The 15,782-nt window shown below is 43.1% G+C and overlaps 1 protein-coding gene across 1 annotated transcript in view; it reads left to right on the top strand.

Moving 5' to 3' along the window:
- LOC125485740 (cell wall protein DAN4-like) overlaps window positions 1-14,636 on the top strand; it is a 76,202-nt gene extending 61,566 nt beyond the window's left edge. The window contains exon 4 of the mRNA XM_048609994.1: window positions 14,385-14,636. Within this exon, the coding sequence (XP_048465951.1) occupies window positions 14,385-14,636 (252 nt within the window). The remainder of the gene's footprint in view (window positions 1-14,384) is intronic.
- Window positions 14,637-15,782: the final 1,146 nt, after the last annotated feature.

Raw genomic sequence — 15,782 nt, 5'->3', positions numbered from 1 at the left:
ATAGAAAGAAATTGGCATTGAACTTGTACGATAAACTTGCTAGAACTCGCTGGAGTATTGTGTACAGTTCTGAGAGCCACATTACAGGAAGGATCTGAATGCATTGGAGAGAATGCAGAAGCAATTTACAAGAATGGTTCTGGAAAAGAGAAACTTCAGTGCAGAAGTTGGGACTGTTGTCTTTGGAGAGAAGAAAGTCGAGAGGAGATTTGATAGAGATTTTCAAAATCATGTGTGGGCTGGGCGGAATAGATAGGGAGAATCTATTTCCACTGATTAAGGAAAACAGAACAAGAGGGCATGGATTTAGTGATGTGCAAACAAAGCAAATGTGATGTGAGTAAAGTCTTTTTCACATAGCGAGTAATTGGGGTTGATTCGCTCAGCTAGCTGGTCAGCTGATTTGCAATGCAAAGTGATGCCAACAGTTCAATCCCCACACTGGCTGAGGTTACCGTGAAGGGTTGTCCTTCTCAATCTCTTCCCTCATCTGAGGCATAGTGACCCTCAGGTTAAATGACCATTAATCATCTCTCTCTAATGAGAGAGCAGCCTGTAGTCTGATAGGACTATGGCAGCTATACCTGTGGACAAAGAACACCTGGAATAATGGTGGAGACAAGTTGGACTGAGGTATTGAAGAGGATATTGGATGGCAATGGCATGCAGGGATGTGGGAAAAAAAGCAGGAGATTGACACGGTAATGGAGCTGGTATAGGTACAATGGGCTGAATGTCTTCCATCTGCACTGTAACAGTTCTGTCTCTCCTCATATGAACCGCAAATTGTCAATCTGTCAAATTGTTCTGAAAAAAGAATTGGCCCTTTTCCCCAACATTAAATATTTAAGAAGTTATGACTGCAGTAAAATGAGACCAGTGCTGAAATTGTGTAGCTGAACAGCCCAAATGCATTTTGAAACTCACACTCGTAGCTCGTCCCCTAAAACAGGATGAAATCTAGAGTCCACTTTCATGAAAAAAAACTACAAAGTTGCTACCCCACCAAAACTTCTTGCTAACTCTCTGAGTAATTTATGCCATCATCTTGTAACCATTAGCTCCTTTAATACTGCAACTAATACAATTCAAACTCATTTTATCACCAGTATCAAGTCTATAATTAAACTCATTAATATTTCGAGTGAGATCCAGTTCAATGTTGAAAGTAAAAAGCTCCTTGTCTCAAATGAAGGCAAAATGTTGATCAATTGATTTGTTCCAAATTACAAGTTTGCTTGACATGGACATTTTTTGGGAATGTTTCTTTTCTCGGAGGCGTTATTGATATGTGCATCTTCTGGCGCATTTTGTGTTTTAATACGGCAGACTCAAAGTTTAAGTTAATTTGCTTCTTAATTGGTGAAATAGATTGTCAAATGTGTCACAAGGGGACTGGATGGTTATACAACGCAGACTGTCTTCCATCTCTCAGAGTAATTTTACATTAATTAACCTCACAATTACACTGGAGTGCGTCAGGTGGTAAGATGTTTTGCTATATTCTTGGAAAGAGAAACTTATTACTGCCTGCTTTGAAGGAAATCAACTCTAAAAATAGAAGGTGAGCTCTATTCCCAGTTTTGGCAGGAAAGAACACAATGGTTTTTAGCATCAGGAAACTGACAGTAAGTCAGGGAGTTAGAATGATTCAGTCCACATCTCCCCTTCCTCCTGTCACCTCATGGCTGGTCTGGTTTGAGGTGCAGGCTCCCCTGTTCTCACACTGTGGCAGTGCTAGCTGACATTGTGGGAGGTACCATTGGTTTGGAGACGGGACTGAGCAGTGCTCACTCTTATTATTACTAGCATGGACAGAGAGCTGTGCTGAGTTGATGCACGAGTAGAATGGTGTGGGAGGGAGGGAGGAGTGAGGGAAAGTCAAGGAGTTGTCTCCCTCTTGTTAGTTCTCCCAGCGCCTATCCCAGACCCCGACCTGGCACAGATATCCTTTAAGGTTCGATCAGTTCAAGTAGCAGTGGTCTCACCAAGGCACGCTTGGTGATTAGGGGGTGGGTTAGCCCAATTGGCTGGATGGCTGGTTTGTGATGCAGAGTTACACCAATAGTGTGGGCTCAATTCCTACATCAGCTGAGGTTACCATGAAGGATTTTCCTTCTCAACCTCTCCCCTTGCCTGAGGCATTGTGACCCTCCAGTTCAACATTTGGACAGCTACATGGATGGGATAGGTATGGAGGGATATGGACTGAAAGCAGGCAAATCGGACGAGTTTAATTGTGAAAATTGGGTGGCATGGACAAATTGGGCCGAAGGGCCTGTTTCCATGCTGCAAACTTCTATGACTCTAAACCAGCACTAGTTGTCTTTCTTTAAAGAGAGAGCAGCGCTATGGTCTGGCACAACCATGCCAACTTTTTCTTTACCTGCAGAAATGACAGTCCCCCAAACAGACTACATTTTGAGCAATTTCTGCCCTAAAGTGCTTCTTCTCAGTGGCGCTCAGCATGAAGGAACACAGATTTAACAGCAGAGTGGGTGGATGAAGAGAGTGTAGGGGTGTGTGTGCGTCTCTGTGTGCGCGATGGGGGACTGGAAGTGTGACGGTGGCAAAATGTTTCCTTGCCCATGTTTGATCAGATGCCATGACACTAGATGGAATCTACAGTCAATGACATTGAACACCAAGAACAACTGTTTCCCAATTGTGGCCCATTACATTCACCTCTGCTTGGTTTATCCTGTCAGTGCAAGAGGACAGAGCCAGAGATGGTGATGAAGAGGCTGGGATCCTTGCTGTAAGCTATCAGAACTTATGTCACTAATCCAGCAGCTTCATGGCCGACATCACTGATAGCAACTTTTTTTATTTAGTTAGTTATTAATCAGAGAGTGCAAAAGCAAATTACAAAAGGGATGAGAAACTTCAGTTATGAGGATAGATTGAGGAAGTTGAGACTGTTCTGCTTGGAGCGAAGAAGGCAGAGAAGGGATCTGATAGGGGTTTTCATGACAGGGCTGTGCAGAGTAAATAGGGTGAAGCTGTTTCCACTTGGAAAAGGAACAAAACTGAGAGGGCACAGGTTTAAAGTGATGTGCAAAAATAGGTAAGGATAATGTGAGAATACAAACCGTTTCACAAAGTGAGTGTTTAGGGTTTGGAATGCACTGCTGGGAGGTGTTGTGGAGGCAGGTTCAATTGAGGGCATGGATGATTATTTGGATAGAAATAATGTGCAAAGTGTGGGGAGAAAGCGAGAGATTGGCACTTGGTAATACAGCTGGTAGCAGGCACAATGGACCAAATAGCCTTCTTCTGAGCTGTAGCAATTCTGCGAACTAATCAGGTTTAAGTTATCAACAGCCATGGTGGGATTTGAACTCATGTATCCACATCAATACCACTTCATGAGCTAACTACCAATTATCATTGTAATTTCGGGAAACTCAGCAGCAGATTACCACAAGTAGCAGTAAGATCATCTGTTTACCTGTTGGTTGAATGATAGATATTGGCCAGGACGAAGTGGAAATCACCTTTGAACTTTCTTCAAATGGCCCTATGGGATTTTATACAGGCACGATCTTCACTGAATGTTTCAATAAAAAAAAAATTTCAAACAGTGTAGCACTGTCTTGGTACTGCAGCAAGGCTTCAGCCTAGACTTTGTGCTGAAGTTTCTGAAGAGGGATTTGAACTGGCAAGCTCAGGAATCAAGTACAGGAGAGCTATCACTCATCTGTGCTTGGTAGCATAGGCCCACAGCAATATTGAATTTCAGGGATTTAGTGGCTGTGAAATATATTTAAGATTCACTTAAGATTCTTTCATTAGTTTTTATCTTGTTTTTTTCTCGCTGCCATCCATATCCCTTTAATATACATGAGCTTGCAGTGCTATCTGATGGGGAACTCATCTTTGAAAAGGCCTATCACTTTCCACATCTCTAATCTAATTTCATGATCATTCACACGGACTGAGTCAAAGCCGATCTGCGATGATTGCCACTCATTTGGAACCTCGTTCAATTTGTGAGGTGATGGGGAAGTATTTCCTACATAAAACCCATGATCTGACCTTTGCTCAAAGGCTTGTGAAAGGGCTGAATGAAAACACCGTCATTCAGTTTGAAAATTAGAATGGGAGAGGCCTTCAAGAATCATCAAACTTCTCCATGGAAGCTTCTCAAAAGGCAAAGATCACGTCAATTCATCCAGACATCTGAAACAGCATTATGCAGCGGGTTATACAGATGGGTTATACAGCAGGATTACAGGGCAGGATTATACAACAAGATTAAACAGCTAAGCACGGTGGCTCAATGGTTAGCACTGCTGTCTCAGAGCGCCAGGGACCCGGGTTTGATTCCACCCTCGGGTGACTGTGTGGAGTTTGCACATTCTCCCTGTGTCTGCGTGGGTTTCCTCCAGCAGTCCAAAGATGTGCAGGTTAGTTGGATTGACTCTGGGAAATGCAGGGTTAGAGGGATAAGATTGCAGAGTGGGATGCTCTTTTGGGAGTCAGTGTGGACCTAATGGGCTGAAGGGCCTGCTTCCACACTGTAGGGATTCTATGATTCAATACAGCTGGATTATAAAGCAGGGTTATATGCCAGTTTGTCCAGGAGGGTTATATAGCAAGGCTGTTCAGCAGTTTTATACAGTACACTGATTTCATCTTTAATCAACACAGTCACTCATCTACATTTGCCTAGCTTCCTGTCCTTCCTAACTTCATGTACCTTTTATGTACCAAGGATTATACAACTTTTCAAGTCCAGTGGACTCTTCATCAGAACTGCCTGCAGAGTAGGTTCCAGTTTATGGGACACATGGACCAATACTGGGGAAAGTGGAGTTTGTGCTGTTGGGACGGTCTCTGCCTGAACTGTGCTGGGGCCACCGTTCTTACAAGCCACAGAACTACGAAAATAGAGAGGCTTTAAAATTAAACACTGGGGGCAAAGGATCACATTTGTGAACATGTGGCAAACTGAACAGTTACTAGACAAGACAGGAAGATATTAACATGGAAAATGATAAACACACCATGACAGGAAACAACCGAAAATGTAGACCAAAGACTAAATCAACAGATAAGACTGAAGGTTACTAAAATAATAAAATGACTATGTTTAAGGTTCAGTATCTGAATGCAGGTAGAATTCAAAATGAACCAGGTGAGCTGATTGTGTAAATTGAGATGGACAAGTCTGGTCTAAAAGAAATTATAGAGACATTGCTGCAGGATGACATGAATTCAGATCTGAGTGCTCAAAGTTACATGAACTTAGGGAGGACAGGAAGCCAGGAAAAGGTGGACTGGTGGCTCTTTTGATTAAATATATTAGGACAATAAAGAGGATGACTTAAGTTCAGGAAACCAGGATATGGAAGCGGTTTAGGTCGAGACGAGGAATGACAAAGGCAAGAATGCACATAGTGGAGTGGTGTGCAGGCCTCTTAACAGAAGTCATATGATAGTACTATGTATCGACCAAGATATAATGGGAGCTCCTCAGAAGGGTAATATCATGGGGGATTTTAATCCATATAAAGGAAAATTAGATGGGTGTAAGTAACTTGGATGAGAAATTCACACATTGTTTGTGGGAAAATTTCTTGAAACAGCATGTTCTGGCATAAAGCAGAGAGCAGGCTATAATAGATCTGATGTTGACCAATGAAGTGGAATTAGTAGAAGTGTTCCTGGGTAACAGTGATCATAATATTATTGAATTTTACATTAAGTTTGAGTGAGAGCAGTTTGGGTCTAAAGCTGGTATTTTAACTTATGAAAGGACAACTATGAGAGAATGAAAGCAAGGATAGTGAAAGTGAACTAGCAATTTAGATGAAGGGATAAGTCAATAGAGACGAAGTGGTGAATATTTGAAGGGATATTTAAGAATGGGCAAGATAGATACATTGCAATGAAAAAGAAAAATTCCAAAGGGAGGACACACTATTCATGATTAACCAGAAAAAGTAAGGGTAGTATGATAGTTAAAGGAAGGCATATCAGTACGTAAAGCTGTGTGGCAGGTCAGAATATTCCTTGGACAGGTTTTTTTTTGGAAAAGCAAAGAATGTTCAAAAGATTAATAAGTAGGAAAAATAGGTTAAAAATATAAAGACAGATGGTAAGAATTTCTCCAGCTATTTAACAAAAAGAAGCAAAGTAAGTCTTGGTCTGATGGAAAGTGAGTCTGTGGAATTATTAATGGAAGGTTTACAAGATGTTGCCAGGATTGGAGGGTTTGAGCTAAAGGGAGAAGCTGAATAGGCTGGGGCTATTTTCCTTGGATCGTTGGAGGCTGAGGAATAGTGATTTATAAAATCATAAGGAGCATGGATTGGATGAACAGCCAAGGTCTCTTTCACAGAGTAGGGGAGTCCAAAACTAGAGGGCATAGGTTAAGGTGAGAGAGAAAATATTTAAAAGAGACCTGAGGGACAACTTTTTCATGCAGAGGGTGGTGCTTGAATGGAATAAGATACTAGAAGAGGTGATGGGGGTGGGTACAATTACAATATTTAACAGGCATCTGGGTGGATATATGAACGGGCAGGGTTTTCGAATAATATGGGCCAAATGCTGGCAGTGGGACTAGATCTGTTTAGAATATCTGAGTAGACGAGCTGGACCGAAGGGTCTGTTTCCGTGCTGCATATCTCAATGACTCTATTAAAATAAGGAGATGTCAGATGAACAGGTATTTTGCATCAGTTTTCACAATAGAGGATACAAGTAACACTCCTGAAATAGCTGTTAATCAGCTAAAGCAAAGGAAGGAGGAACTCAAGAAAATTACAATCACCTGGGAAGTCATACTTAGCAAATTGTTGAAATTGTAGGTTGACACAACCCCAGTTCCTAACTTTGCTTCTATGTTTTCCTCGGTTCAACCTAGGGTCTTAAACAAAATAGCTAGTGAGATAGTTATTTTAATTTTATCAAAATTATCCAGATTCATGGAAGGTTCCATTAGTTTACAAAGTAGCTAATGTATTTTTTTCATTCATTTGTGGGATGTGAACATCGCTGGCTGGCCAGCATTTATTACTCATTCCTAGCTGCCCTTGAGAAGGTGGTGGTAAGCTGCCTTCTTGAGCCGCTGCAGTCCTCCTGTTGTAGGTTGACCCGAAATGCCCATTAGGGAGGAACTTCCAGGATTCTGATCCAGCGACAGTGAAGGAGCGGTGATATATTTCTCCTTTATTCAAAAAGGGAAGGGGTCAGAAAGCAGGAAAATATGGGTCAGTTAGCGTTACATCTGTCATAGGGAAAATGTTAGAAGCTATTGTTAAAGACGCCATAACAAGGTTCTTAAATAAATTCAAAGTAATCAGGCAGAGTTAACATTGTTTTGTGAAAGGGAAATCATTCTTCATCATTTATTGGAGATCTTTGAAGAACTGTACTGTGGATAAAGGAGAACCAATGAGTTTATTGTGATTAGATTTTCAGAAGGCATTTGATAAGGAACCATATCAAAGGTTATTATGGAAAATAAAAGCTCATGGTGTACGGATAACATGTTAGCGTGGATAGGCGATTGACTGGCTAACTGGAAACAGAAAGTAATTATAAATGGGTCATTTTCTTGTTAAAAAAATGTAACTAGGCAACTGTTTCCAATTTTTATAAATGACTTGGTTGAAGAGACCAAAAGTATGATTGGTAAATTTTCTGATGTCGCAAGAGTGGGTAGGAATGTTAGTTGTGAAAAGGACTCAAGGAGGCTACTAAAGGATATAGCTAGGTTCGATGAAAACCAAAAGAACTGCGAATGCTGTAAATCAGGAACAAAAACAGAAGTTGCTGGAAATTCTCAGCAGCATCATCTGTGAAGAGAAAATCAAAGTTAATGTTTCGGGTCCTGTGACCCTTCGTCTTCTTGAGTGATGGAAAGGATGGGAAAATGTGGAACTAGGAGTAGTCATTTAAAAATTAGAGGTTGGCCAATTAGAAGCAATTAGGAGAAATTATTCCTCTCAAAGGATTGTGAGTTCTTATATTTCAAAAGGTGAAGGAGGCAGAAGCATGTAATATTTTCAAGGGAAAGGTCAATAGCAAAAGAGTGATAGGTTATTGGAGGTAGGTTGGAAAGTGAAGTGAAGGGGAAATCAGATCAGCCATGCTTTTATTGAATGGCAGAGCAGGCCTGAAGGGCCAAGTGGCCTCCTCCTTGTTGATATGTAACTTAGCAGATGAATTTTCAACTGAACAAAGGAGTCACCACAAAGGAACTTAGCAAAAGAGAGTCCATGCTATTGTGACTAGAGATGGTGATAAAGAGGATTTAACAATGGATTAAATCACCTGCTTTCTTGGCTTTATGTAAACATGTGTAGATCTGGTGTGTGCCAGATGGTAACACTATAAGGTGGTGGAGTTGATGATGATTGGCACGGTGACTTAGCAGGCGGCACGGTGGCTCAGCTGTTAGCACTGCTGCCTCACAGTGCCGGGGACCCGGGTTCGATTTCAGTCTCACAAGCGACTGTCTGTGTGGAGCTTGCACGTTCTCCCCGTGTCTACATGGGTTTCTGCCGAGTGCTCCAGTTTCCTCCCACAGTCCAAAGATGTGCAGCTGAGGTAGATTGGCCCTGGGAAATTGCCCCATAGTGCGCAGGTATAGGGGGGTGAGTCTGGGTGAGATTCTCTTTAGACGGTCAGTGTGGACTCAATGGGCCATGTGACCTGCTTCCACACTGTACGGATTATATGATTCTATGATCTGTACTATAACAGACTGGATGTTTATCATTTAGAATGGTTTCCTGTGCAGATAATCATACACAGATTGCTGCATCTACTGGCCATGTTTGAGGTTGGATTGGATTACATGTTTAGTTATTTCAAATTGGTCCATTCTCAGACGTCATTCACTCACCCCTAATGCATTTCAGTTACAGCTACAGTAAAACAGAGAATGAACAGAGCGCAGGAGGTGAGTAAATGCGGTTTAACTTCTCCGGTTTTATAACATTTTCAGTATATGCAAAATAGATAGAAAGAAATTGCTCTCAATCAGACTTCAATGGAGCAAATTTGGGAGTGTGCAAAGGCCACTCAGCCCCTTGACTCAGCCTCTCAAATCTGTTCCATCACTCAAGAAATTATTGCTCAATCCATTTATCAACCTTTGCTCTGCAGCACTTTGTATCCTCACCAGGAAAAGACTAGTTATCTTAATCTTGTAAATTAAATCTTGATCTTAAAATGCTCAGTATTCAATATAGAGTATTGTTCTGTACTTTCAAATTTTTTTTGTATAACATAATGTTTCCTGAATGAAATCTTGAATGGTTTGTTCCAGCTTTGAAGGTCTTGTTCCCTCATTATTCCTGTGTGTGTGTGTGTGTGTGTGTGTGTGTGTGTGGGTGGGTGTCGGTGGGTGTCGGTGGGTGTGGGGGTGTGTGTGGGTGTGTGTGTGTGTGTGTGTGTCTGTGGGTGTGGGTGTGGATGTCTGTGTCTGTGGGTGTGGGTGTGTGTGTGTGTCTGTGTCTGTGGGTGCATGTGTGTGCGTGTGTCTGTGTGTGGGTGTGCGGGTGTGTGTGTCTGTGTGTGTGTTTTGGGGGTAGGTGGGGTGGGGGAGGGTGGAATGAGTGAGGGGGAAGAGGAGAAATGAGTGAGGGGGGATGAGTGAGGGGGAAAAGGGGGGGATGAGGGAGGGGGAAGAGGGGGGATGAGTGAGGGGGAAAAGGGGGGGATGAGGGAGGGGGAAAGGGGGGGGATGAGTGAGTTCTGCAAGGATCCCACAACTGTAAGGTTGGAGATATCCTGTGGCAGCCTGATGACGCTGTGACGTTTTATCACAACACCTGAATTGGGGACAGTTCAGCACAGGCTCACTCAGCTGATTTCTGGAATGAAATGATTTACTTATGAGGAGAGGTTTTGTTTATATTCCTCATTGTTTGGAAGGCTAATAGGTGTTCTGAATGAAGCATCTAAGGTGCTGAGGCTTGAGCAGAATTTAATGCTCTGGGAAGTTTGAGGTGAGGAGGGCATTTAGTAAGGCGGGAAGGGCCACCGTGTCTATGCCAAACAACAATACCAATCCCATTTACCAGCACTTGGGCCATAGCCTACTATGCCCTGGCATTTTAAGAGTGTGAGGCCCCCAGTGGCTTCCTGCTTCTCCCCTGATTAAAGCTAAGGCAAGAGGGTTTATGGACAGATATCATCCCTCAGCATTCCAACAATGGTTGGAGGACTCAGCTGGCATGGACCACAGTAAGCAAACCTTGTCAGAGTTGCTTCTGGTCTTCCGGGGGTGCCTGCCATTAAACGCCCTCAGTCCATGATCATGGAATCCAACATCAAGAGAGGAAGCTCACTGCTGTTGACCCAAATTCTCCCACCCTCATCTTCCGCACTCCCACACCCTGCCAGCTTCACTCACCCACTGCCTGTATGCTTTGGTTATCGTGGGTAAGTGGCATTGCTGAGCATGACTTGGCCAGTCTTCAATTGGCCAAGAGCTGCCCAAGAGAGGTTGGGGGTGAGGACGGGGTGGGGGTTGGGGTTTGGGATGGGTGTGTGAGGTGAGATTTCCACCCTGGGATCAAACACTGTTGTCCCATTAAGTGCTTGGTTGGCTCTGGATTTGGCAGGCCATCCCAAAAAAAAGAGGTGACATAAGGCTCTTGAAGATGAGAACTCTATCACTTCTATTAAATATTGCGAGATGTTTCTCCTCAAAGCAAAATCCACAATTGGGTACGTTACTTTGAGAATTATACCTCACCCATTTAAGATGGAGATAAGGAGGAATTCCCAGTGTTGTGAATGTGTTGGGAGTTCTCTTCCCAGAGGAATGTGGAAGATGAGACGTTGAACATATTTGAGGCCAAAGCAGACTGTGTTTTGATTAATAGGGGAGCCAAGGGTCATGTGAACACGTAAGAGAATGGAGTTATAGCGTCATACAGCATAGAAATAGGCCCTTCAGCCCATCATATCTATGTCAAACGACAAACATTAAACTAGACTAATCCCATTACCTGCACTTGGCCCATAGTCCATGGCATTTTTAAATGTTTATCCAGTTTGTTTCTTACATATTGTGAGAGTATCTCCACCACCTGCCACCCTCCGGGTGAATTTTTTTTTTCTCATATCCCCTCTGCACCACTTACTCCTCAGTTTAAACGTATACCCCCTGGAGTTGAAACCAATATCAGGCCAGCCAGAGATAGTAAGAACTGCTGATGCTGGAGTCAGAGATAATGTAATGTGGAGCTGGAGGAACGCAGCAGGCCAAGCAGCATCAGAGGAGCAGGAAAGCTGACGTTTCGCGTCGGGACCCTTCTTCAGAAAGAAGGGTCTCAAGAAGGGCCCTGACCCGAAACATCAGCTTTCCTGCTCCTCTGATGTTGCCTGACCTGCTGTGTTCCTCCAGCTCCACACTATGTTATCTCAGACCAGCCGGGCTGTTTTTGAATGACAGAACAGTGCATCCTACTCGTTTTTCTACTTCCCACTTGTATTTTCTTCTTCTTCTCCGAGATTCTCTTTCAATCTTGTCAGACTTTGGGTCCTTAGGAACAAAGCCAGCAACATTAAATTGAGACGAACAGAGCTGTTCCATTCTAACTGTCCCTTCCCTGCCAAGCGACGAAAGGTTAAAATTGGAATTGGAGTCATGTGTGCACCGTCGTCAATATGAGGGCGAGGGGTCATTGGGCTGTCCTCCTGCTGAGCTCGATGGGATTCAAACTCATGATGTCTGAGCTGCGAGGTCAGTGCTATAAGAAAGAGATTGCCAAGCCCTGCTCCACATGAGGTACTTATCATGTGTGTGAAAGCTACAATCTCACTCAATCTAGTCTCTGAAGATTGAGGCCTGTGTTTTTGAAGAGGCAGTGTGAAATGCTCCAGGCTAGTGCTCAGGCATTTATATTAGGGGCTCTGGTAGCTGCTGATTAGCTGCCTCTCTAAAAGACCATCCCATTAGGACTCTATGCTTGCGGTTTCTGAACCCAATAATCCTGCACTGCATGCATAAGATGGCGAGAAAGATGTGTTGTTAAAGAGTACACTGCAATTTTACACAGCACAGTCTGGCTGCAACTGTTGTGATCCTTAGTCATTGAGTCATACAGCACAGAAACGGACCTTTCGGCCCAACCAGTCCATGCTGACCATAATCCCAATCTAAACTAGCTCCACCTGCCTGCAATTGGCTGACGCGCCTCCAAACATTTCTTATTCGTGTTCTTATGCAAATGTCTTTTAGACTGTACCCTTTTTGGAATGTATTGCAGAAAAGAAAATCGGGTAATCGAACACAAGAAATAGAAGCCATTTGGCCCCTCAAAAGCCTACTCCATTGTTCACTACTGTTGTAATTGGCCTGAGCTTGAGCTTTGGCTTTACTCTCCTGCCTGCTCCAGGAGAGACCTACAATCTGTTTATCCCAGCTATTCATTGATGGAAGATGGGCAAAGTGATTGAAGAATATGCCTGCAGGATGGGTAGATAGGCTTTCGTTAAGACGATTGGGCCATGCTGGGTCGATCTGCTTTCTTCTACTTTTAAAGTGCTTGTGGTGCAAATAATGTCAAATGTCAAGGTAGGGTTCTCAGCTGATGCAATCAGCCAGCTGGTGAGCTGAATGTACCTTCTTACATGGCTGCGAGAAACAACATTTCCTTCTGATTTTCAGCCTGGGTCTGTTGGCTGTTTCTTAGTTTGCAAGCTGTTTGAAAATGGCAAATGTGGCGTACCAAAAAACAAAATGGTAATTAGAAGGAATATAATTAGAAGAGACTATTGTTAAAAAAGCTTAAATCCTTGGCAGCTGGAGGCACAGGTATCATTTGTGGGACAATTAAAATCAAGGACGTGCAAGAGGTCAGAATTGCAGGCATGTGGAGAGCACAGACGTTTTAGAAGCTGCAGGAGACTACAGAGAGATTTGCAAACAAGGCTGAGAATTTTAAGATCAAGTCTTTGCCAGACCAGTAGCCAATGTTGATCAGAAAGCACAGAGGTTATGGGTGAATGGGATTTAGTACAAGGCAGATATGGGAGGCAGAGTTTTGGTCGCATTCAAGTTTATAAAGGCTGCATTGAAAGTAATGCGATGTGCTTATCTTCAAAATGTTGGATTAGATTCCAAGTGAAGGTGCTTATATTGTGCCTATTAACTCCTTATGGCAAGAAAAGTGAGATAAATATCCAGACAGGAATAAGATTCAAGGCTATGGGGATGAGTATAGACAGCAGTGGTCAAACATTCGATGACCCCGAGATGCTGGAATCACGTTAATGGTTTCGATGGAAAGCCAGCAGCTCATTTTAAATAATGGAGGTTAAAGGTTGGATAAATTGGGCTCAGTGAAAGAAATATTTCACAGAACCTTCCCTCAGGAGAGTAAACAAATTGATAAGTCCATCACAGGTCAAGTTACACATGGTGCATCCATGGAGTGGACTTTGTGCCTAAGTGGTTATATTTCATTTGCTGTCTCCTTATGTTAGATTTTTTTGGGCAGATGATATACCAGCTGCCCTTTCCCACTTATTCCTTCCATTTGTTCATATTCTGTCATTTTCTCAGTTGGAAACGTTCAGTAATGTGTGCAGGGAGAAGCGATGGGAAAGGCAGATAGCTCACAATTCACAATGTTGGACACAATTACAAGATGTGAATCCAGTTATGCCTATGACTTACTTATAGATATCATACAAATGACATTCAACTGGAGACAACTGGAAGAGAAAATTTCATCAGTCTTACTGTGGCATTTTCTGGGAGTAAAGGAAAATTTGAAGGAATTGAACTGGGAAAAGGCAAGACTGGGATTTCCCCATAGACTAACTAGGAAGATCCAGCAATCAGTTGTTTCTGGATTAGAAGCTTGTGATTTCAGGTTCCAAAGTATAGAAATGAACACATAATCCTTGTTGACACTTTAATGCATTTCACAATTAGTGCTGCATGGTCAGAAGCACTGTTGACAAGTTGAATTCGAATTAGAATTTAATTCGAATTAGCTTTATTGTCACATGTACTCGAATCAACACAGTGAAAAGTTTACAAGTTGCCACTTATGGCGCCATCTTAGGTACAAGGTACCTAGGTACAGGTTCTTCTGTCCAATTTAAAGGAAAAAAAATTAGAAAAATAAAGAAATAAAAGTCCAGCATGACAGATCATGGGAATAAATTAGAAAATAGAGAAATAAGAAGTTCAGAATAACAGTTCTTCCAACCCAGTCCATGCCCACACCTAACCTCTAGTCCATGCTGGGCCTTGACTACAGACTGCGCTGGGCTTCACCTCGAGGCTCTCGAGGCTGGGAGACTGCCCTGGAATCACCTCGTGGCTCGAGGTCCACTCTGAGGCTGTGTCGGGCCGAAAGATGGTCACAGGCCACTGACAGACCACCACACCAGGCTGGTAGGACACCACGCCAGGCCGGGAGGACACCACGCCAGGCCGGGATCACATCACGCCAGGCTGGGAGGTCACCATGCCAGGCTGGGAGGTCACCATGCCAGGCCAGGAGGACACCACGCCAGGCCAGGATTACACCACGCCAGGCCGGGAGGTCACCACGCCAGGCCGGGAGGACACCACGCCAGGCCGGGAGGCTACCACGCCAGGCCGGGATTACATCACGCCAGGCCGGGAGGACACCATGCCAGGCCGGTAGGACACCAAGCCAGGCAGGGAGGACACCACGCCAGGCCGGGAGCCCACCTCACCGGGTCACACTGAGGCTGGGAATCCGAGGCCAAGAAGAAACAAAAACACAAAAGAGAAAGAAAGAGAGGAAAAGAAGAAAAAGAAATGGGCGATTTCTGGCTGAAACGTCCTTCTCTGCCGCCATCTTGGATGCGATTAAATGTTCAACCAAGTTCCATTTACCCCACTAGTGGATTTAAAGGATCCCATGTTACCAAATGATGAGGAGCAGGTGGGATCTCTTGGATAATATTTATTCATCAACCAACTTCACTGAAACAGATTTTCTGACTACTGTTTTCTTGTCAATTTTTGTGACACTTCATTATGAGCAACGTGGCTGCCGTGATTCCTACTTGTCACAGTGTCAAAAGTATCCATTTACTGCAATGTGCTTTGGATGCTGTGGAAAGCACTATAGGAATGCAGGCTCCCTATTTCTATGCTGAATGTTGTGGATTATTGGGTGAGATTTCTCATTACAAACATATGGAACTGCTCATCATTGATGAATATTTCAGTATACTGCATGCAACTCATCTGAGACCTGAGCATGTACTCATTGGCTGTAAAATGCTTTGGGGTTCCTGGAGTTGTGGAAGGCACTATACAATTGCAACTTAAAAAAAAAATTCTTTCAAATCATCAAACTATTACATACAACCATCCTTTGCAGAGCTGACAGTCAGTGTGTCAGTCTATGGTACTGATGTTCTGAGTAGGCTTTATTGCACTGGCACAGAATTTTGAGGGCCATCCATAGCAACCTTGTGCATTTTAATAACGCCTTTCACTTGAAGACTGTCTGCAGGTGCTGGCAACATTTATGAATTTGTGGTGTGTGTGTGTGAATGTGTATGTGCGTGTGAATATATGTGTGCATTTGTGTATATGTGTGTGTGAATATATGCGTGCATTTGTGTGTATGTATGTGTGAATATATATATGCATTTGTGTGTATGACTATATGTCTGCATTTGTGTGTATGTGTGTGTGAATATATGTGTGCATTTGTGTGTATGTGAATGTGTATGTGTGTGTGACTATATGTGTGCATTTGTGTGTATGTGAATGTGTATGTGTGTGTGAATATTTGTGTGCAATTGTGTGTATG

This window comes from Rhincodon typus, chromosome 22 (assembly GCF_021869965.1).
Source record: "Rhincodon typus isolate 14 chromosome 22, sRhiTyp1.1, whole genome shotgun sequence".
NCBI classification, from domain to species: domain Eukaryota; kingdom Metazoa; phylum Chordata; class Chondrichthyes; order Orectolobiformes; family Rhincodontidae; genus Rhincodon; species Rhincodon typus.
The sequence above is the reverse complement of the archived record's forward strand: the minus strand, read 5'-3'. Positions and strand labels throughout refer to the sequence as shown.